Source organism: Macadamia integrifolia, chromosome 9 (assembly GCF_013358625.1).
Source record: "Macadamia integrifolia cultivar HAES 741 chromosome 9, SCU_Mint_v3, whole genome shotgun sequence".
In the NCBI taxonomy this organism is placed as follows: domain Eukaryota; kingdom Viridiplantae; phylum Streptophyta; class Magnoliopsida; order Proteales; family Proteaceae; genus Macadamia; species Macadamia integrifolia.
In genome coordinates, this window is record NC_056565.1 from 20,552,820 (window position 1) to 20,576,201 (window position 23,382).

Below are 23,382 nucleotides of genomic sequence, written 5' to 3' on the forward strand. Positions count from 1 at the left end.
TACTAGCTGGTGCGCTTTTAATGGTAGAAGATTGGCTACATGTGTTTATTATATAAGGTTACTCATGTTAAATGTTTAATGCTAGTACTCTTAGCATATACCCCAGATATCTTTCTAACATTGATGCTTTTGCTTTTTAGCAGTTAGTGTGGAAAATATGTCTAGGTCATGGATTGAAAGTTCAAGAGATCCATTAAACAGGTTATCTCCACAATACAGACTAGAGGTAACAAAATTCTTAGAATTTGCATTTTCTAATGCATCCATAGGGGATCGCATCCTATGCCCATGTGTAAAATGCATAAACCAACTGTGGATGACTAGAGACATAGTGTATGAACATTTGGTTTGTGATGGAATTCTATGGAATTATACGAGATGGATTTTTCATGGGGAAGGTACATCTTCACATGAAAGTCTACATGTTAATACTGTGATACAAGATGAAGGTGAAACATATGATGGTACACACACCATGTTAGATGAGCTGCAGGGAAGAAATACAAATGAAGATGTTGAGGATGGTGACATAGGTGATGGTACAAAGGGAGCAAGTATAGAGGCGGATAAATTTGAACGATTAATTGAAGATTCAAAGAAGGAGTTGTACCCAGGATGCATGAAATTTACTAGATTATCCTTCATTCTTCGTCTTTATCATATAAAGTGCCTTTGCAACATGACCGACAAAGCATTGTCAATGCTGTTAGATTTGTTGCGAGAGGCGCTTCCAGAGCCAAATACATTGCCAAAGAATATGTATGAAACAAAGAAAATTATCAAAGATTTGGGGCTCAACTGCAACAAGATTGATGCCTGCCCAAATGATTGCATGTTGTTTTGGAAAGGAGCAGAGAAAGCCACATCTTGTTATAAATGTGGGGCATCAAGATATTCAAGTAAAGGAAAGAAATTTCCGGCTAAGACATTACGTCATTTTCCTTTAATCCCAAGGTTGCAGAGGTTATACATTTCATCCAAAACCTCATTTAATATGAGATGGCATCATGAAGAACGTACAAAAGACCAAAGGTTACGACACCCAGCTGACAGTCAAGCATGGAAGGAGTTTGATAGATTGCATCAACTTTTTAGTGAGGAGCCTCGTAATATCAGACTCGGGTTAGCAAGTGATGGATTCAACCCATACAAGCATATGAGATCAACTCATAATGTATGGCCTGTTGTGGTGATGCCTTATAATTTTCCGCCATGGATGTGCATGAAGCCAGACTACTTCATTCTTACTTTGCTTATTCCTGGACCAGAACAGCCTGGGAATGATATAGATGTATATTTACAGCCATTGATAGAAGAGTTAAAAGATTTATGGTACAATGGAGTTGAGACTTATGATGCATTTAAGAAGGAGAAATTTAATCTAAAAGCATGTTTGTTATGGACCATTAATGATTTTCCAGCATATGCAGTCCTCTCAGGATGGAGTACTAAAGGTGCTTATGCTTGTCCATGTTGCAACAGTGAGACTTCTTCTCGTTGGCTAAAATATGGCAAAAAACATTGTTATTTGGGCCATCGTCGATTCCTTCCACAAGAACATCGATTTCGACGAGACAAAAGGAGTTTTGATGGCCATGAGGAACATAGACTCCAGCCAAAGCAACTATCAGGGAACGACATATTGGAACATTTACAATATATTGATTTTCCCCAATTTGGTAAAGAAAATAATAAACAAAGTGGGAAGAAGAAGCAAAGGAGGTTAAAACAGCCAGAGCTTCCATACAACTGGAAGAAGAAGAGTATATTTTTTGACTTGCCATACTGGAAAGATAATCTAGTCCGTCACAATTTAGATGTGATGCATATTGAGAAGAATGTCTGTGATAATATCGTTAACACTTTGTTGGATCAAAAAGAAAAGTCAAAGGATAACGTGAATGCACGTTTAGATTTGAGAGACATGAAAATACGATTAGATCTTCAACCAAAGGTCATTGAAGGCAAGAATAAGTTGTTCATACCTCCAGCAAGCTACACAATGTCTACCACTGACAAAGATTTGTTTTGCACAGTTTTAAGGGGTGTAAAGGTTCCAGATGGACTTTGTAGTAATATTTCACAGTGTGTGCAAGAACGTAAGATTATTGGAATGAAGAGCCATGATTCTCATATTATGATGCAACAACTTCTTCCAATTGCAGTGCGTAACATATTGCCTAAGAATGTCAGCATTGTATTGATAGAGGTTAGTGCATTTTTTCGAGAGTTGTGTAGTAAAGTTGGGAAGGAGGAAGACTTCAAGAGGCTTGGTGAAAGTGTTGTCTTAACACTATGCAAGATGGAAAGGCTTTTTCCACCTACATTCTTTGATGTTATGGTACACCTGATTGTTCATTTAGCCCATGAAGCTAGCTTGGCTGGTCCTGTTCAATACCGTTGGATGTATCCAATAGAAAGGTTAGTGTTAAATTTTCATTTTTTCTTAAAGAATAAGATAACTTGTGTAGGCTTTTTAATATGTTGAATACATTAACTATAAATTTGATTGTAATTAGGTTTCTCAAACGATTGAAAGACTACATGCGTAACCCTAGTCGGCCAGTGGCATCTATAGCAGAAGGATATCTTGCAGATGAGTGTTTGACCTATTACTCTAGATACCTTGAAGATGTGGAAACAAGGTCAACTAGACTACCAAGAAATGCGGGGTCAACAGAAACATACGATCCATCTTCTATATTCTCAAGAGCAGGTAGGCCAATAGGGAAGTGCAAGATGATACGACTCGACATTATAGAAAGGGATCAGGCACATCGGTACGTGCTCAAGAACTCTAAAGCATTAGAAGAATATCGTGAGTAAGTATTACATATAAATTATGTTTACACAAAATGTTTATGTTGGAGCAAAAAATTTATAATTTATATTCTTATAAGAAAATATTAGTATATAAGAGATTCTTCACTTACTATGTAGGCTTCATTGTGCACAAATCCAAAGGTCGATGGGTCGTAGAGCTCGCCCATATTTGGTAAGAATGAAGCATGCTAAGGAGTTTCCAAAATGGTTCAATGAGCATGTAAGTTCAACCCAAATTTAATTGAAGAGAGTTAGATTATATACTATATCATGATTATATGTTTAGATCTCTAATTATACATATCTTAATTTTTTTTTATTTAGATATTGAATCTACGCGAGAATGGAGTCGAGGTGCCTAATCATATCAGATGGCTGGCTCGAGGTCCTAACTTAGATGCAAGAAGTTATGATGAATACATTATTAATGGCATCAAGTTTCATAGTAAGGTACATGAGAATAATAGAAAAACTCAAAATAGTGGGGTTCTTTTAACGGCATTGACAGAAGACTTTTCTAGTTCAAAAGATACACACCCTATTGAGGGATATATCATGTATTATGGATTTTTGAAGAAAGTAATTGAATTGGAATATGCAAATGATCTCAGAGTAATGTTATTTAAATGTGATTGGGCTAATCTTAGAAAGGGAGTGGAGAAAGATGACCTCGGATTTGTCCTTGTCAATTTTAACCATTTACAATACAATGACCAAGATCAGTTTGCTGATCCATTTGTGTTACCGTCACAAGTAGAGCAAGTGTTCTACGTTGTTGATCCACAAAGGCCTGAATGGCAAGTTGTCATAAATACAAAGATTAGAGATATTTTTGACATGGGAGGCGAAGATCATGGTGAATCAGATCAGACAAATATACAAAGTACATTACAAGATAGACAAAATATAGAACATTCATATGGTGATAGTGATGTCGATGTGAGTTGGGTCAGATCTGATGTGGAAGGTACTATAATTGACACACCAATCGAATTGATCAATGCAATGGAGAGTTCAAATGACAATATATCAAATTGATTGACTTTTAAACAAGGTAACAATTGATTGATCTTTCTCTTAATTTCTGCATCCATTGAATTTTTTCTTTCTAGATTATGTATTTCTTTTATTGGAATGAAAGAATAAAGAAACTTTATACTTTTATTAATATTGGTTCTCTTATTTCTTTGTCAAAATTGTGTTTGTTTATTAGTCATTGTTCTTTTGATTTAGTTTTCTTAATCGAATTCATCTTTGATTGTAGGCATTTTTACTATGTAATTGATATTTATTTTTTCAGCTCATTTGTCTCATAAAATAGTAAACCTAATTTATAAGTCGACCATATTTTAACAGTTATATTTAGAGTTTTGTAATGCTTTTGAATTGTAGGCCGTAAAAGTACATAAGTATAAGAGCATTTGGTGAGAGTAAACCAATAAACTTAATGTTTATTGACTAGGCATTCCTGATGCTAGTTTAAGAGCATGTGAAAGTATATTGTTGACTTGACACATTATCACATTTCTTATAGTGGTTGTTTATTGAGAAACAGGTATGAGTAATCCTAATGTATGTGGAAGTACAAGTGGGAATGATAATACATGTGGTTCAGGTTAGTACATGTGGTAAAGTTATTCTTTAAAAATTGATGTAAAGTATAATGATTCTCAATACTTTTAGTTTTCTTATCTTAATCTTTCACAGGAAAAAGGGGAAGAGGCCAAAGGGGAAGAACTAAGGCTCATGATATTATAAATATGCCAGATGGTGAGAGAATACAAATTGAAGTAAATGAGTGGGGACAACCATGTGAAGGCGAGTCAACAGCAAAATTAACTACATGGATTGGAACATTAGCAAGGAATCATCTATATTGTCCATTGACATACCCTAAGTGGACAAACATACCACAATCATACAAAGAAGATTGTTGGAAAGCAATAACGGTAATATCACTCACATATTATATTTATATATTACCTTAAAGAAAAATATTTAGTTGGATAAACTAACCATGTGATGTTTATTAATTTTTTTTTTAAATTATTCTAGGCCAAATTTATCATCCCTGAAGTTTCCAAGACATGGTGCTTAGATAGATTAGCTAAACGGTTGAAGGACCATAAGTGTGACTTGAAGGCCGAGTACTACAGTAAGTATGATTCACCCTCTGATCGAAGGAAAAATATTGATCTTCAACTTATACCATTGGAGCAATGGGATGCGCTACTGAAGTTGTGGGATGATAAAAAGCATAAGGTAATGTACATCTATAAATGTGTTATATTACTTTAAATTGTTGATATTTTCTCACTAATTGAATGGTTGTGACAATGACATATAAATTATATTGGGTAAGATATTGAAACGAATGGATTGACATCTATGACATGAGTATATATACGAGTTTGGTTTTAGCATTAAGTACCTTAAGGAACTGAAATTAATAAATGATACATTATTTTATTGTAGGAACTTTCTGATCGTAATAAGAAAAATAAGTCCAAACAAAAAATGCGTCATAGAATGGGTAGAACTTCATATGCCGTCATACGTGAGAAATTGGTAAGTGTTTTGTTTTATATTATCATATTGATTACATCGAGTTTATTAGCCTTTTATTATCCCAAAGTCTTTAACACTTATTGTTTTTATTTTATATTTCAGCGTAACGAGGACCCAGAGAAAAAGCTTCCAAACCGTATCAAAATGTTTGACTTCACCCATAAAAGGCCTGGATGTTCCATGGATGACGAGTCTGCGGAAAAGTTGGTATGTTATTAAATAGAAGACAAGTGTTGATATTGATCTTTTGTTTCTCTAACTATTTGATTAATCTTTTATTTAATTATTTATCATTATGGTTTGTGATTGCTTATAAAATCATGGTCTATTTTATATTTTCTTGTTTAATTACACCTGTAGGAAAAAATGCAGCGTGAATTAAGTTTGCAACCTGAAGAAATGCAACAGGACAACGATGTTATTGATGAAACCTTCACCAAAGTAATGGGACGTGATAGACGTGGATATGTACGCATGTTTGGGCCTGGAGTAACCCCAAAACAAGTGTTTGGCTTAGAAGGACTACGCGCTCAGAGGCAAGGACAACATATCTCAGAATTAAGGTTAGAGAATAGCCAATTGAAAGAACAGATTTCTCAACAAGGTGTGGAGATGAATGAGATGAAGTCTCAAATAGCTATGCTTATGCTATTCATGACATCATTCCAATCTTCTCAAGGATAGGTATAATATATACTTTAATTTCTATACATTTATAATTGAGTTTTCTATATACTATATCTTTGGTGGATGTATCTTCATAACCATAATGATTCCATATGTATCAATCTATGATATGTTTGTTAATGATTGATGTGTCATGCTCCATTGTAGTGATAGTCTAGAGTTCATTTTTTCACTCTGTATATATAGGTGATGGTGGTTGGATGAGGTATAACATAAGAGTATAGGGTGTTGAGAGGAGACAAACTTCTTGGACAACCTTACACTAAGACTTTGTCCTAATTTCTTGAAGGAACCTTCACCTTTAAACATTAGGAAGAACACTAGTATAAATAATGTAAGTTCCTAATAAATTCATTCTTTGCCATTGCAAAGTAACACAAAAAAAAATCTATTTTAAATATGTGATCTTATAGATATTATATTGAGAAATTAAGTCGATAATAACATTGTAATATTAGATTAAATTGACCATCTTAATGAACACAAATAGTTTGACAACTTTTAATAATTTCTTTTGCTTTGCTTTTTAGTCAAATTTTGTTAACTAAAAAGCTTTAACCTTTTCATTTTATTTTATTTCTTTATGTTTTTAATTATATTTTAGTATGATAGGTGGTGTTTGAAAAGTACATCATTGAAAGGATGATAGAGAATTATTTTCATTTGTAAAGGACAATACTCAATACTATGAGTTAATTATGTGTTTGAATGTCCAAACAAATAAGTATAATGAGATGTCAATAAAATTTCATGAAACAATAAATCTTCTTGTTTATATTTTTGATTTCATAGTTTTTAGCAATGAGAAAAGTATGTCATTTTTATTTTCTTAGTATTCAAGCATAGCATAAGTTAATTATTCTATATTGCAGGATATTGTTAAATCTAATGTGGCAAGGCAAGGCTATGAAAGAAAGTGGAGCTATCCTTTGGAGGAATATGTAAGACAAACCTAATCAATGAAAAATGCAAAGTCTGAAGTTTGATGTATTGATTGTAGGAATTTTTTTAAAGTGGAACGAAAACAATGACTTCTTATTTATAATTATAAGACTTTTTGAAAAATGAATGAAAACAATGAATTTTTAATTATGATTGTAAGACTTTTTGGAAGTTGAGTGAAAGTAATGTATTATGATATGGATGCCTAGGATGATCTCATTTTCTGAATTGGACAATATATATTGATGTAATTACAGGAACAATTTATAGATAATATTTAAAATTTACTAATATTAAAATTTTATTTTATTTATTTTATATTTGGCGACTGGTTTTATTATACCGTTGCTATAAATAAATTATTATTAGGCTTAGGCGACGGATAATAACCGTTGGAATATATATTTTTTGCGACGGATTTTTTTATACTGTTGCTATAAATAAATTTCGTCTATTATTTATATAGTTATAGGCGATGGCATTTACCGTCGCTAAAAATATATTTGACGACGGTAAATATAATTCTGTCGCTAATAATATTTTTCCCAACCACCCATCTTTTTCCGTCGCCTATTTTTACCTGCGACAGTATAGGCGACGGACTTGGCGACTAAAAATTAACCGTCGTTGCTATTTTTAGCGACGGTTTTATATTTTTTGCGTCGCTTTTTTTCCATCGCAAAAAATGTGTTTTCTTGTAGTGTCTGCATTCACCAATCCTTATATATCTGAATGTGATAGGGTTCAATCCCATAACCTTCTTTTTTGTTTTGGTAGATCATAAATGGATGTCGTACCCGTGCCCATTCCACTCCCCTAATATTATTTCTTCATACGTATTACATTCCTAGAGATGATCAGCATTTTTGTGATATCATCTCTTTTTATAGAGATGCCTCTCTGGATAAATTGGTCAGTTATAAGAAATCTGAAATTTTTTCTTCAGCAAGACTACTGAACAAGCCAAAGTAGATATTTCGGAAATCATCATCATAAAATATGTCACTTGCCCCATAATTTATCTTGACTTTCCTTCTTTCATTGGTTGATCAAAATAAAAAGCGCTCTCCTTCATTGTTGATTGGGTTAGAAATAGAGTACAAGGTTGGAAAAAGACTTCCTCTTATGCAATGAGAGAGACTCTTATCAAATCTGTTGCCTCAGCCATTCTAGCCATTTGATATCCTGTTTCATTCTTCTTTAAGTGCATCACTAATGAAATTAATTGTATTCAAAGGCAACCATGGTGGGATCAAATCAAAGTTGAAAAAATAATTTCTTTACTTAGTAGGGATATGGCAAAGATCTATGTTTTGCAAATTGTATTTAAGTGGGTTGTCTCGAAGGTGATGCATTGCTATGTTTCTTGTCTTTTTCTTTTCTTTGCTTTATATCTTGCCTATTCATTGATCTATGTAGCTAACCACATTTAGTTGGAAAAAGATTTTATTGATTTTTTGTTGTTTTTTTTCTTTGGTAGCAAAATTGGGATGTTGAATATATATTTTGGTTGGGCTTTGAATGGGATGTATACCATAGATAGAGTCTAACCCCATTGCAATAGCCGACAGAGAACTACAATTGGACGAAACTTAACACTTTGGCTGTGTTTGGTAGCCAAGAAAAGAAAAAAAAAAAAATACATTTTTTCTATTTTTTTTCTTGGGTTAAGAATTTCTCTTTACACTTGGTATGCCTTCACCTAAGAGAAGATTCAGCTTTTAAAATTCAAAATTCCTCTTGGGAACTGTGAAGTTTTCTTTTGCTTTAATTTTTTTTTTTGGCAAAAAATACAACACATAATACGACAAAAAATGAATGATTACACAATGATCTCCTATGTGTCTATCTCTCTCATAAAATTCAAAATTTTTTGATTTTTTTTCTTTTCTTCTATTGGTTACCAAATATACAGTCTTTTTATTTTCTCACCATTTTGTTTCATTTTGTTTCTTTTCTTCTCTTGGTTACCATACATAGCCTTTGTACTTTTTTTCTTGGGTTAAGGATTTCTCTTTGCACTTGGTGTGTCTTCACCCAAGAGAAGATTTAGCTTTTGAAATTCAAAATTTCTCTTGGGAATTGTAAAGTTTACTTTTGCTTAAAAAAAAAATCTTGCAAAAAACACAAGAAAACATGAGAAAATATGAAAATATAATAAGACAAAAATGAATGATTACACAATGATTTCCTATGTGTCTATCTCTCTCCTAAACTTCAAAATTTTTTGAATTTTTTTCTTTTCTTTTCTTTTATTAGTTACCTAACATGCATACTCTTTTTATTTTTGCACCATTTCATTTCTTTTATTTTCTTCTCTTTTTTTTTCTAGATTCTTTTTTCTGTTTGGTAGCCAAGAGAAGAAAAGAAAAGAGTCTACTTTTTTCTTGGTTTAAGAATCTCTTATTTGTGCTTGGCATGTCCTGATCTATTAGAAGATTTAATTTTTTTATTTCAAAATTCTCCTTGGAAATTATGAAGTTTTCTTTTGCTCAAAAAAAAAAAAAATCTTACCAAAAACACAATAAAACATGAGAAAATATGAAAACTTTTTTTTTTCTTTCTTCTCTTCTAATGATAACCAAATATATATACTTTTTTTTTCCTCATAATTTCTTTTGTTTTCTTGGCTACCAAACATAGCCTTAGATACAGGCTGATACACGAGTCCTAGCCTCCTAGGTGACACTTGCGGGGTTTTAAAATTCCGAATCGACCTCTGAATCGGTTGGAACCTATTCCTGATTCAAATCGTTAAATCGGTGGATGAATCAGTGCCGATTCCCGATTCAATTCACCGATTTTATAAACCCTGAGTGACGGCTGCGGAGGACCGTAATGTGGGACCCCGGCCTATAAAAATCTCTAGAATCAGTAACCCTTTCCTCTCATATTAATACGAAAGAGTTCAAAATAAAACCAGACTTTCCAGAATCCATCTACAAGAGAAGCTTTCTTGTTCGATAAGCCATAATCTCTGTTTCTTAAGGTCTCACTCTCACCTGATTCAGGCTCCCTCACTATCGTGTAAATAGATTGTATTTGGCTTTTCTTAAGACACCATTGTTTGGAGGCTCTGTTCACTGCTGTCGAGCCATGGTACGTTGAATCCTTCTTTTCCTTCTCTTGATTTTGAATATGTTTCTTCTATATATTTATTTTCTCCATTTGATTCATTTTCTGTGTTTATGGGGGTTTTTTTTTTCGAAATTGATTGATAACCTGTTCTAGGGTTTGGAATTAGAATCAGTACTGTGGTTTCTCTCTATGCCTGTCTTTCTCTGGCTTCATTTGAATCAATTTTAATCTTTTTTGGGGTGATGATTGCTTACTAGTTAGTTGGTTCCTTTGCAAAATAGAAAATTGTCTTCACTTAGTTGTGTTGGATGTGGTGTTTTCATTCATTCCATGATGGTACAAGATTCCATGTGGGTTGAAGTATTACAAATTTTTTTGTGGATTCTTGTGGTGTTGGGAGTTATATAGCTGTCAGATAGAATGACACAATTATCCAGAGTAATGGTTTTTTGGTTTAACATCAACCCCTCCCCTTAGATAGAGGCAAAAAATTGTGACGGGGAAGAAAAGAGAAGGAAAAATAACTGGTGTTTCTTTCCTTGAGAGGCAAGGCGGCAACTAGCTTCCAACTGGAGCTTGAAGAATAGGTATTGAAGCAGGGAGCAGGATTAGGATTTATTCTAGGATTATTTTGTGTGGATTAAGAGAAAAAGAGGGATATGGCCGGGTTGCGATTCTACAGCAAGTCCTGATTTTCTCCTAGGAAGGTTGAACTAGAGTCAGTCATAACCTTCAGCAGTTTTTTGCACAAAGTGGTAGCTGTAAGACTCAAACCCGTGTCTTCATATAAATAGTCTGAATTTTTTTTTCTTCTATATTGCACTCAATGACGACTCCTATTAGAGGATTGAAGCGATACAACAATAATAGTCTAAACACAATGTTGCATTCATCTCTTTGATAGTTGGCAGACTTAAGAATAAAATATTGAGAGCCCCAAATGTGGGTCCGCCAAATTTAAAGGCTAAGACTGACCTCTCCATGTGTGGGCATGATTCATGAGGCTTTGTTTCCATAATGCATGGCATGTGGAGTCTAGTGGGTAATTCAAGCTTTGGTCAATCCAATCTAGGGTGGAGTTTGCACCCTTCATGAAATAGTCACTACCGAAGCTTCCTTAGTGAGAGCAACGTGGTAATGGCCCAGGCAGGATGTAATGATGAGAGGTGGAAGTGCATCATCTATCCTTTCAAAATCTTAACCTGTTCCTTCTGATGTAGGGATAGGTTTGACAAGCCAAACTAGACCCAAACAACAGGATCTTGTAAACCAAAGAACAACCAAGAACCCAATATACCAGCAATAATAAATCAGAAAAAAGCAATAACAAATCAGCAGTCCATCGATCTCAGTGTTTCAGAATTTCTGTAGCTGAATAGAGACCAGGAAAAATAGAGGCTGAACCATGAACAACAGCTACCAATTTTAATACATCAACAGCTGGAACAATCGAACCAGAATTTTGGACAGAAGTGAGTTAGAACAGAGATCGACCAGACTTGAAAGATTTAATATATCAGACAATCCCCTGGTCAGATTACTCTAAAAATTGGATCGAGTCTTCCATACAACAAGGGTAACACTCGACCAGAAATTCAAAGCCATCGGGTGGCCAGAACTCCAAATAGACTAGGTCGACAGAATAGGAAACAGAGAGCTTAACCCAGAAATTTCTACAGAAAAATTCAGATTACTTGCCTGTATTGCTGGAGAAGAGAATCCAATAAGAGAACCAGAAAAGAAAAGACCCACCCGGACTTCTCGCCGCAGAGTGTCGATCGGATCACACACCAATCCCTAACCCTTGATCAAACACAAAGGTTTAGCCATGGAGAAAACCCAGCGGCAGCAGCATGAAGCTTTTCTTTTTTTGAATTGTCAAATTCGTCTCTTTATGATGAGAGCTCTCCTTTATTTATAATAATGATGGGGAGGGTTTGCAAGTAAATAGTAACTCAGAGTTACTAAATTTGAGTTACTAAAAATTGATTACAAGAAGTTACTAAAAATTGGAAATTAGAATCTAATGAAAATAGAAACTAGTCTAGACAGAAATTAGAAACTAAAAATGACTTGAAATTAGAAACTAATTTGGGTACTGAAATTAGAAACTAAATAACCCCATCTAAAAAGGAAACTTAAAGAAAAGGAAGCAAATCACTGAATCCCGTATGCAACCTTAGAACCCCTAGTTTAGACCCATAAAAGTAGCCCAATATACTCTAAACCACATGGACTGAAGGCCCAACACGTATACAACCCAACCCTAAGCTTATTCCTAATAAAACAAGCCTAGTTTGGTGAAGAATCTGCATCACCTTCTTCCTCTCTTGAAGGCCAAAAAGTTGAAGGTTGCAGCTTCTTTGAGAATATATCTTCAATAAGCTGAAAAATCTATCCTTTCAAAATCTTAGCCTGTTCCTTCTTCCTTTCTTGAAGGCCAGAAAGTTGAAGGTTGCAGCTTCTTCCTTTCAATAAACTCAATATACCGATTTTGACTTCTTCTTATCATTAAGAGCCTTAAGCTCCAACAAGAACACACCTGCTGAAGCGATCTTTAAGACTTTAATGTTTGTTGGGGATGATTAAATAATCTTAGTACACTTTCTCTTAACTTGTTACATATTAGGGCTTCATTTGACTCAATTGCTCAAGAGTCATTAGTGCTCTCTAATGCATTTCATCATTTCTGATTCTAGCGTCAGGATCATCTCCAAAGCCCCAACCCGCACAACGTGCATCGGATGGCTTGGAGGACCTAGGGGTGCGTTCCTGGGTCCTACCAGCCATCTGATCTGCGTTGGAGAGGTGCCGGATCCCTGATTCTATCCTTTATAGTTGATCTGCTCATCCTTCTTAATCCTAGTCTTGGACCCATTTTGGTAACCATTTATTTCCTGTTTAAGTACAATTTAAATCTTTTAACTAAGAGAAGCTTGACTTAGAGGTCTCATCTATACTGTCTATGTTAGCATTGCCTAAAATTAGTGTTTTCAGTTATGCATAGAAGTGAAAATCAGAAGAAGGGCTCTTGCAACTTTTCTTTTAAGTGGATTTCCCTCCATTGTAGATTTTCTGCTGTCCTTCTCTTTCTCATTCTTCTTCCTCCCCCCCCCCCCCCCTTTCTTTTGTAGTTAAATACGATAGTTTAAGATAAGCTGCTAAGTACTGTTATTTCTTTCAATGGTCTGATGCAATTTTTGGACATTTTACTGACATAGTTCCGGACATTCTGCCAAGTAGTTTTGGTCTTCTACTGGCAAATGTTTGGTATAAGGAGTTCTGTATTTTGTCCTTCTGAAATTTTGCTTAGTTAAGAAAGTAAAGAATATGCTCGTGAACACTATTCTGGTTGCTTATTCTCTCATACTTGTACAAACCATGCATGTGCAACACTTTAAATTTTAATCCTTCTGCTGTTTACTCCAGCTCATCTCATAAGAAATAAAGGTTTTGTTTTGGAGGGGGGGGGGTTGTGGAGGCTAATAGTTGTCAAGGCGTCGCCTATGCTTCCATGCTCTTTCTTGGTTCCAAGGCAATAACACGCCTTGTTGATATTTCAGGAGTTTACATTTATTTATGTTTATTACTTCTTTAACTTGGGGGGTTAAGTGAAGGCCATGGTTGGGACGCAATGCGAAGACACCTTAATAGGGGATGATGTCTAGTAGGGTAGCCATCGGAATTCAGCCTTTAATGGTAAAGATGTTTTTCGATGAATATGCTCAGATTATATTTTGTACCTTGTTTATTGTATGTTCATATTCTCATATTAGGTCATTAGTGGCATAATTTTATCACATTGTATTGATATGGCTTCTATGTTTTCTATAAGCATAATTATGTAAAATTATCATTGTGTATTAGATGAGGGGCGGACCTCGGTGCAATGGTAAGGTTGCTCCATTATGACCTAATGGTCGTGGGTTCTAGTTTGGAAATCACCTTTGTGCGAAGCAGGAGTAAGGCTTCATACATTATGATCCTCTCCAGGCCCCACAATGGTGGGAGCCTTGAGCATTGGGTACCCTTTTTTTATTTAAATTATCATTGCTATATTACATATAGTCATATACTGTATGCCTGGGATGCCTAGGTCAGTGCATTGTTACCTAGGTGCACTGCCAGCACCTTGGGTTGCGTAGTCTCCTTGACAACTGTGGGGGCTCTTTTACTTCACAATTCTCTCAGATGTCAAGAGTTCTTTCTCTATATTGTGAAAATTACGATAGGAATCAGAGTTGACTGATAGTGGTAATGGCAATGAATGTCCGTTTGGTTCCAGTTTGTGCATCATTTAGTGAATTACATCATTTACTACTGCTTTGAGACTTGAGAGATTCATTGCTTGATTAGAATTTTCTATTTATACTATTACTTTTATTGTTCTGCAAATACTTTACTGTCTTATCCATTTTATCCTTTTGAATTTATCTATTTGTCTAGCTTATTCACATACTACTTGGCCTAGGCTGCAAAAATTCTTGCCAACTTGATCGTAATGGGTTCTGGGATATTAGGAAGGGCTTTGGTCCAAGCATACCGTCAAGCACTTCAAAGTAAGCTTCTCTAATTTCATCTCTCCTTTAGATTGCAGCTTCAATGTTCACCCTTCACTAAATATCCAATATCCTTGTCCTTGGGGAAACTATTTCTAAATTTACGCTTTTCTATTTTTTCTATTGAATACACCATGTCCTATAATTGTTGTGAATTCTTATTTATTTATTTATTTATTTTTATATAATGACATTGAGGATTCTACCGAACCTGGTAGGAAAATTTTGCTCTTAATTAATGAGCTGGATTCACTGAAAAATCTGAGAAATTTTCTTAATTAATGAGTTGGATTCACTAAGAAATGTTTCAGGTAAATGTGTGGACATAATTAAAGATATGTATGATGGTGGTGTGACTAGTGTAAGAACTGGGAGAGGGGGTGTCAAGGTAAGTGAATTCCCAATTGCAATTGGGTTACATCAAGGATCAGCTTTAAGCCGTTATTCGTTTGCGCTTATGATGGATGATTTAAGTAGAGACATTCAAGTTGAAGTTCCTTGATGTATGCTTTTTGCTGATGATATTGTTTTGGTGGATGAGACAAAAGCAAGAATTAACCCTAAATTAAAGTTATGGAGATCAATCTTGGAATCAAAAGATTTGTAGATAAGTAGAACGAAGATGAAGTATATAGTGTGTAACTTTAGTTGCATTAGGATGGATGATGAGGTGGTGAAAATTGATGACAGGGAGATTCTTAAAATAAAGGCCAGATTTGGTATGCTTTCTATTTCAATTTTGTATTGATTTCATGAAATAGTCAACAAATAGATTTTTGGTCAAGAAATTGAATTTGTTTTGGTTGCAAAATTAAGATTTCCTTTTGGTAGTTCAATTTCTGAGAATAGTTTATCTATATTTCTTTGGGAGAGGGTGGCGGGGGTAGGGGCGGGGCGAGGTAGGGATGGTGGTGGTAGATGTGGCTGTGGCGGTGGTGGTGGTGATGGTGGTGGCAAGTCAATTAAGAGAAGATGAGTGGCATTTTATTTTTAACATGACATTACTTCTTTGTCCATTTAATTAATCATGTGTTCATTAAAGAACAAGAGTGAAATCAATTTCTTTTTCCAAATTGAAATAACTCCTCAACTATTTTAGAATTTCTATTCCAGTTGATTTCTATTTCACTGAATAAGGTGCAAAAATCAAACCAAACAATTTCCAAAATAGAGATCACCCCATGAAATTGAAATAGAATTCATACCAAATTAGGTCTAAGATGATATAGAGGATGTTTCATAGAGAATTAAAATAGTATGGATGAAGCGAAGAGGTTTGTCTGGAGTGTTGTGTGATTGACGTGTTCCTTTAAAACTTAAAGGAGAATTTTATAGGACAATTATATGACCGATTATGATGTCTGTTGCAGAACATTGGGCAGTGAAGCATCATGTAGATAAACTTAGTGTCGTGGAGATAAGGATGTTGAGATAGATGTGTGGCAAAACTAGGAAGTATAAAGTAAGGAATGATCATATTAGAGCTGATTTGACAGTAGCTCTTATGCCAGACTAAATTACCAAGTGGTAATTAGTCCCAGTAGGATCAAAACTCCAAAACACAAATCAAGTTCAGATCCAACAGAAAACTCATATCTGGAAAATAGGGCTGAATAGGGGAGAATTCGATTACTCAAAAACCACAACTCAAATGGAGCTGGATTTTGGATTGAATGGAGATTCTATATGAAGGAACAAACCATGAAAAATTGAACAAATTCTGCCAGCTGGATTGAGAGATCTGCTGGTTGCAAGAAAAAGGGAACTTTTGGTGATTCTTCAAGAACTTGAGTTGGAAGCGTTAGATGATCTTCAATTTTGGATTAAGTGGTCCTCTTAAGGTCCTCAACAAACCCTCAAATTCCTACAGCAATCAGAGATCTGACTTGGAAGTTATGCTCTCGAAAATTCATCCTAGGAAAGCACTGAAACTGGAACCGATAGACTTTATGTGTGTCTTCTGATCAGCAATCTTAGAGGGCTCCAATCTCACTTTAAACAGTAGATAAAGATAAAAGTAGAAGAAGAAAGCAAGGAAGAGGGTGAAATTTGATAGAGGAAGAAAGGGGTATAGGGAATGGCTATATCTCAGCTGGGGTGTCTCACCCTCAACTCTCTTAATTGATGAACAACTTATCTCAGGACATAGTAGTAAGCATAGCTCTTAAGCAATTTCATTAATCAATCCATGTCTTTGGGTTACAGTAATGCCTTGTTATATGGTAGAGGTTAGGGTCTCAATACATGGTAAGAAACTGAAAAAGGAAACAAACTAAAATTAGAAACCTATTGACGTTAGACACAAACTTCCTAACAAATAATTACTTGCTCACTAAGAAATAAAGGACATAACTAGACTTCTAGAATACTTAAAATATAGAAACCTAATATTCTTAATGACTAAGAAACATAAAATAACTACTAATCCCATATGGGACTTAAATCCCCAATATTTAGGCTTATAGAATTGACCCATTACAAAAGGAGACCCAAAAATATAAAGCCCATGGACCTACAACCCAAACTTCCAAAAAAAAAATAACTTTCTCACTAAGAAAGAAATAAAGGGCATAACTAGACTTCTAGAATACTCAAAATATAGAAACCTAATATTCTTAATGACTAAGAAACACAAAATAACTACTAATCCCGTATGAGACTTAAATCCCCATTATTTAGGCTTATAGAATTGACCCATTACAAAAGTAGACCCAAAAATATAAAGCCCGTGGACCTACGACCCATTGGATACTCAAAATGACACATATTAATCCATTCTTGGTACAATTATATGGCTGAAGTAGAGAACCAGAATTGCACCAAGATAGAAATCTGTTCCAAGAACCGGACCACACCTGACCAGGCTCTCTGTCATAGCAGTTGAATCCCACAACCGTTCTAGACTGGTTTTGGCCTTGCTCCTGCGATCTACATCAAGCTTTGATACATGATATGCTACGAGAAAGTCGTTTGAGGTGGGATGACTATCTTCAACGAAGACCTTTGGATGCTTTGATGGTGGCAGAAGTGTTGAAGCCATGAACAATAATACTGGATAAAAAATTCTAGCACATGATGTCAAAGAACGCGATGAACAAAATCAATAACAATAGGGAAAAGATTACCTAGAATTCATTGGCTCGAGTTCCTTCAAAGGAATGCAACATTTGGTGATGATCTACATCGAGTTCCCCTTCTCCAATGGCTGTAACCCAAGGTTGAAGATGAAGAGATTCTTTCTTTCTCTCCTCAACTCTGACAATACAATGTTATGTTCTCTTGTCATATATAGTTAAGGTTTAGGCCTTAGCTTTTAATACAAAGCTAATGTTGAAGATTACAATCTAACAGTACTTATCATGCCAAGTGGTGTGATCCTAAAAGGTTGTTCATGAATTGTCATTAATTGCACAATAGGACGATCCTACCATGGATAGGCAACATAAAACACCCCAATGGTAGAAACTTTCATTACATTTTTTCCCCCACACAACTAACATCCACAATGGACCTTGCAAGCATGGAATAAAGTCATCGTCATGAACCCTAATCCATTGTAGATTAATATTGGAGTGTCATGAGTGGCTGGATCCAAAGAGGTTTGAAAACACTTTCTAAATAATACTTATTTAATAATATAAAATATTTTTGCAAACTCTTCACAAGCAAGAATCGAGACTCGGATTTTGACCAATCACAGTTAGATGATTCACACATTTGGATGTTCTCCCTAAGAGGGCATTGGAAACCATATTGAGCGTTACCCCCATTCACACTCATACCCTGCATGCCGAGAGACAAATATGTAGCTAGTCCTATCCGTAGGCATCAACATTGGCACACCATAGAGCACAATGCACAAATGCAACAGTAAGTGCCTCTCAGGTATGAGAAAAACCAACTAACAGAGATTCTCATTGTCAGACAATTGATGGTGAACATTTCAGATCCCTCTATAGATCAATGTTTAATACACATTAAATGTCAAAATATCCAATATGCACTAGTATGGAGGAGTGATTTGATTCGGATTGAAGGAACTAAAAGAGTCAAGGGTAGACCTAAAATGACCCTAGGAGAAGTGGTGAGGAAAAAGGCATGCATAGCTAGGCCTTGTATCAAGTATGACTTTGAATAGAGCTGATTGGAGGGCAAAGATCCATGTAGCCGATCCCATTTAGTTGGGATGAAGCCGATTTTTTTTTTTTTTTTCCTTTTGGTTCACTGAAAAACTGTTTTTGGTTGTACATTACCATGTTTAAGCTGAACATTGGTTGCATTTCCCTAGTGTGTGCCAACCACTAGTAACGTCAATGGCCATGATATGTCCCATTTGGCACCCAACTATATCTTGCCTGCCTTGGTAATGACCTATATGCCTTCCATAATTTACACTTCTATGAGTATCAGATTCATTAGAATGTATTCACATAATCTCTCTCTCTCTCTCTCTCTCTCTCTCTCTCTCTCTTTCTCTCTTGCTCGCTTTTGGATATACGCCTTGATGGAGAAACCAATCAGGTTGATATGGCCCATTTGTGTTGTGCTGAATTCTTTTTTTCATTCTCTGATGCAATTAATATTCATATGAGTGGCAGATGCCTCAAAATCTGGTGTTGCTCAAGAAGCATTTCAGAACCCCATTCGCAGAGGTAGAAAAATCATGACCGAACAAGAAGCAAGGGCAATTCTAGGTGTCACTGAGAATACTGCCTGGGAGGAAATCTTGAAGGTGATGTCTTCCTTTCTTTCCCTTTTTTTTTTGGGGGGGAGGTCTTTTTTTCCTAAATTTCCTCGAACTTCTATTAAATGGTAAGAACCATCTCTTTTAAATGGGCCCTAAAATCACTGTGATATATGCAGAGGTATGATTCTTTGTTTGAGAATAATGCTAAGAATGGGAGCTTTTATCTTCAGTCAAAGGTACACAGGGCTAAGGAATGTTTAGAAACTGTCTACCAAAGCAAAGGTCCAGATACAGCTGCAGGTTGAGAATCTGGTAGACTATCCTCTTCACTCGGTTCATTGTGTTGTCATGTTCTCAGCCTGTTTTTCTTTATAGTTTAATATTCTACATCCAAATTTGGATAGGGAAGAAAAAAGTATACACATTTTTTGCCTCATGTTTTGAACTAACCTTGTACCTAATGACTAGCCCAATAAATTTGCAATTTGCAGTTTATACATGGAAAAGCCAGACTCTCTCTCTCTCTCTCTCTCTCTCTCACACACACACACACACACACACACACACACCCCTTCACTTCCCAAATTTAAAGGTATTTCCAGATTACAACAGAAACAGGGAACTAGATTTGGTTCTTTTTCCCTTTTGTAATCTCTCTTCTGGTTGATTTGCTTGGAGCTTTGCAGCTTCTCTAGTTTGTGATCTCAAAAACTATAAATCTATTATAAGGGTTCTTCTGGAGCCGGAGCTGCTGTGAAGCCAACTCATGATGAAGCCAATTAAGCTATGGACTTTCTCTGCATCATATGCACAGTTGGATTTTATCCATCCCGAACTGCTATACTTTGCAGATGAATATCAACCTCTTTAGTATTTGAAACTTTGTATGAGGGAATATTTTTGCATCTTTTGCCAATCCAGCTGAAATTTGTCTGTGACAAGTCTGTAAGGGTTCATACTAATGGAAATTTGCATTTTTTCCCCTCCTTGTATACTTCTTTGTTTTCTCGAACAACCCAGCATTTCCTGTTTTTCATATTTTCCTTACATTTGTTAAATTAGGGTATGATATTCTTAAACAATCACATTTGTTTTATGTTTTGTTTATTGGGTGGGCAAACCTTCAGTGCTTGGCTGTTGGTTTGTTTTGTATTTGGGCAAACCGGAGTAATCAAGCTCCTTTCCTATAATATGCACATTATTTTGAACCACTATCGTTTTTTCTTTCTAAGGTTTCCTCCTTTCTTTTTTCTTCAATTCTTTTTGTTTCCTCCTTTCTTTTTTCTTCAATTCTTTTTGTTCTTTTCAAGTGGTCAACATGTTCAAAATTTCCAGAATTGGATTTACTCCTAAATTAAGTCTAATTTGTTCATTTCTTATTTCATCAATTTTAGCTTTATCATATATCCATCTAAACATTTTCATCTTAGCTACATTGAGTTTATTTATATGATGTTTCTTAAGTATCTGAAATTTATCACCACATGTCATGGTTTTTTTTTTATTTTTTATTTTTTATTTATGTCTTCTGGTTAAGACGTCATTGGCATTAAAAAAAAAAAAGGAAAAAGGAAAAAGGAAAAAGAAAAAAAATTACTGGACTGGCAACGTCAGATACTTAAACATAGAGTAAAAGGCTTGCCGCACCTTTAGCATTGCCATCAACAAGAAATGAAAAAAATTAGATCATATATCCATATCTTGAAACTTGATTCAACCAATAGCATCCCATTCGATGTTGCTCCTAACCATTGCAGAGAAGCTTATTGAAGAAGAAGTTTGTTTTGTTGTCGTTTTGGCCGAATAATCAGCAACCGAGTTCCCCTCCCTATAATAGTGAGTTATCTTTACTCTGGAAATAAGAAAGAAGCGGGTTCCAATCCTAGTGCACGAACCAAGGCGCAACACCTCTTTGCATCCTTAATCAATTGATAATTGTATTCTTAGCAAATATAATCCCTGTAATGATGGCCATATTCCTAGGTAAATGTTAGGAGTAGATCACCTATCCTCAATCTCATAATTGATATCTGCAATTTAACGTTACAACTCACTTTTATCCCAACTATATAGGGTTGATAATATGGAACTGTGGAAAAAAAAAAAAAAAGAGCACAAATACAATAACTCAGAAAAATCTCACTTTAAGTGGAGTTGGTTATAAGGATGCTTGCCATCCACTCAACTCTATGTGATATCATACCTAGAACAAGACTTAAACTATGTGGAATTTTAATATTATAATCACTGTACAATTATGATTTTGACTATCAATTATTTCAATTTTCAAATCGCTCCCTGAATGTGACATCTAAATTGTGATTGATAAATCCACCTTAACAGTTAATAATAATAATAATAATAATAATAATAATAATAATAATAATAATAATAATAATAATCAAGGATTAAAGTATTGGTATCGGTCGGTCAAAATTAAGATACGTATTGGAGGGTATCGTATCGTATCGGAGATACGCTAAGATACGCTAAAGATACACATATAAATGGATAGGGAACACATTTTTATACATTTTTGCATAAAAAAACAGTTAAAAAAAGTTATATATAACATGTAGAATGCATAAATACTTAAGTAGAGGGTATCGTATTGATAGACAAATATATTGAGTTGAAAATGTTCAAAATGATAAGGGTATCATATTGATAGACAAATATATTTTTTTGAGAAAAATCAAAATTTTCCATGGAAGTTGTAGAACATTTGTTTTTACATAACATATAAAAAATATAAACATTTTTAATCATTGAGCATGAGTAGATCTAAGAAATTTGAAATAAATTGAAACCCTCATTTTCTCTTGAAAAAAGTTTGTAAATCCTTATAAATGCAATGATTTCATGTAATAATGATGCACAAAATGTGATTCTAAGTATGATGAACTAGGGGTGTCAATTCGTGGCCCGAACTGACTAAACCGATCGGGACCGACCGTTTATAGACCGGCCCGGCCCGGACCGTCTATTAAACGTGTCGGGCTTGAGCCCGGACCATTTATTAAACGTGTCGGGCTTGAGCCCGGCCTGTTTATAAACGGTCGGTCTTGGTTTTGCCACTTGGACCGTCGGGCGCCCGATCGAGACCGACCGTTTAACACCCGATCGAGACCGGCCTATTGTGCACTGACCTAGCCCGACCCTTTAATGATTGTAGAATACCTATTTTACCCCCCAAATTAGAAAGTAAAAACTAAAAAGTAAAAACATGTTCACATTTTAAATAATGGTTATATTTGGTATCATTTATTAATTTATTGTCATTTTTTTGGGTTTGCATGAGTAGACCGAAATATAAGAGCACATTTTAAAGAGGGCCCGTTTAAAAATCGGTTAAAACCCGTTTAACATTAAACATGTCCGTAGCCCAATTGAGGCCCGACTAAAGCCCGATTAAGGTGGCCCGATTATAGCCCGAGGCCGACCGACCGAATATAAAGTGTACCATGCCCTCAATAACTAAGCCCGATTAGTTAAATGGGCGGACACGGTGTAGCCTTTGAAAGTCTTCAAGCCCGATTAAGCCCGACCGAAACCGAATCGACCCGACCAGTTGACACCCCTATGATGAACCTTAGATTTGTAAAAAAACTTGAAAATCTAAGGTTAAAGTTGAAAAAAGTGAGTAAAGATTCAAGAACTTACTATTCAAAATTTTCAACTTTCAAGTTCAAGGATCTTCTTGGACTATGTTTTTCTCCTTCTTTGAACCATTCACTTCGACAATGTTTCTTTCAATCTACCATTTGAGTCTCCAAAAAGGTGTGTGAATCAAAGGGGAAGAAAGAAGAGAAATATAGAAAACTATTGATGAGAGTTTGAAGTGTTTGTTTCAAACAATAAAAGGCACATTCACGGGAATTTTCATATTTTCAGTCGATACATACCGATACGGTACCGATACAGTACGATACGGCTCGATACTGCACGATACGGTCAATACATACCGATACGATACTGATACGTACCGATACTCTCGGGAATTTCCAGATTTGTATCGCAGAGTATCGTACGTATCGG

The 23,382-nt window shown here is 35.1% G+C and overlaps 3 protein-coding genes across 5 annotated transcripts; all 3 read left to right on the top strand.

Annotated features, from left to right (window-relative positions):
• Nucleotides 1–316: 316 nt before the first annotated feature.
• LOC122089606 lies at nucleotides 317–2,488 on the top strand. The gene has a single exon (XM_042659329.1). The coding sequence runs from the start codon at nucleotides 317–319 to the stop codon at nucleotides 2,486–2,488; it is 2,172 nt and encodes a 723-aa protein (XP_042515263.1).
• Nucleotides 2,489–3,879: 1,391 nt separating this feature from the next.
• Nucleotides 3,880–6,075, top strand: LOC122089607. Its single transcript, XM_042659330.1, has 6 exons — nucleotides 3,880–4,438; nucleotides 4,531–4,772; nucleotides 4,879–5,085; nucleotides 5,299–5,391; nucleotides 5,494–5,598; nucleotides 5,752–6,075. The coding sequence occupies exons 1-6, from the start codon at nucleotides 4,381–4,383 to the stop codon at nucleotides 6,073–6,075; spliced, it is 1,029 nt and encodes a 342-aa protein (XP_042515264.1). The 5' UTR covers nucleotides 3,880–4,380.
• A 3,849-nt stretch (nucleotides 6,076–9,924) lies between these two features.
• On the top strand, nucleotides 9,925–20,336 carry LOC122088355 (mitochondrial import inner membrane translocase subunit PAM16 like 2-like). Of its 3 annotated transcripts, none has more exons than XM_042657593.1 (5): nucleotides 9,925–10,119; nucleotides 14,545–14,657; nucleotides 19,256–19,389; nucleotides 19,521–19,656; nucleotides 20,031–20,336. In XM_042657593.1, the coding sequence occupies exons 2-4, from the start codon at nucleotides 14,600–14,602 to the stop codon at nucleotides 19,647–19,649; spliced, it is 321 nt and encodes a 106-aa protein (XP_042513527.1). In that variant the 5' UTR covers nucleotides 9,925–10,119; nucleotides 14,545–14,599; the 3' UTR covers nucleotides 19,650–19,656; nucleotides 20,031–20,336. The 3 variants fall into 3 exon arrangements, with proteins under 3 accessions (XP_042513527.1, XP_042513525.1, XP_042513526.1); XM_042657591.1 differs by having other exon boundaries at nucleotides 14,570–14,657; XM_042657592.1 differs by having other exon boundaries at nucleotides 14,570–14,657; nucleotides 20,074–20,336.
• Nucleotides 20,337–23,382: the final 3,046 nt, after the last annotated feature.

What these genes read in the sequence shown, in the direction of transcription:
- LOC122088355 (XM_042657591.1), top strand. An exon ending in ATACCGTCAAGCACTTCAAA is followed by an intron (nt 14,658 to 19,255) that starts GTAAGCTTCTCT and finishes TATGAGTGGCAG; the next exon opens with ATGCCTCAAAATCTGGTGTT. An exon ending in CCTGGGAGGAAATCTTGAAG is followed by an intron (nt 19,390 to 19,520) that starts GTGATGTCTTCC and finishes TGATATATGCAG; the next exon opens with AGGTATGATTCTTTGTTTGA.
- LOC122089607 (XM_042659330.1), top strand. Translation starts at nt 4,381, where the DNA reads ATGAGTAATCCTAATGTATGTGGAAGTACAAGTGGGAATGATAATACA. An exon ending in ATTGTTGGAAAGCAATAACG is followed by an intron (nt 4,773 to 4,878) that starts GTAATATCACTC and finishes AAATTATTCTAG; the next exon opens with GCCAAATTTATCATCCCTGA. An exon ending in CCGTCATACGTGAGAAATTG is followed by an intron (nt 5,392 to 5,493) that starts GTAAGTGTTTTG and finishes TTTATATTTCAG; the next exon opens with CGTAACGAGGACCCAGAGAA.
- LOC122089606 (XM_042659329.1), top strand. Translation starts at nt 317, where the DNA reads ATGACTAGAGACATAGTGTATGAACATTTGGTTTGTGATGGAATTCTA.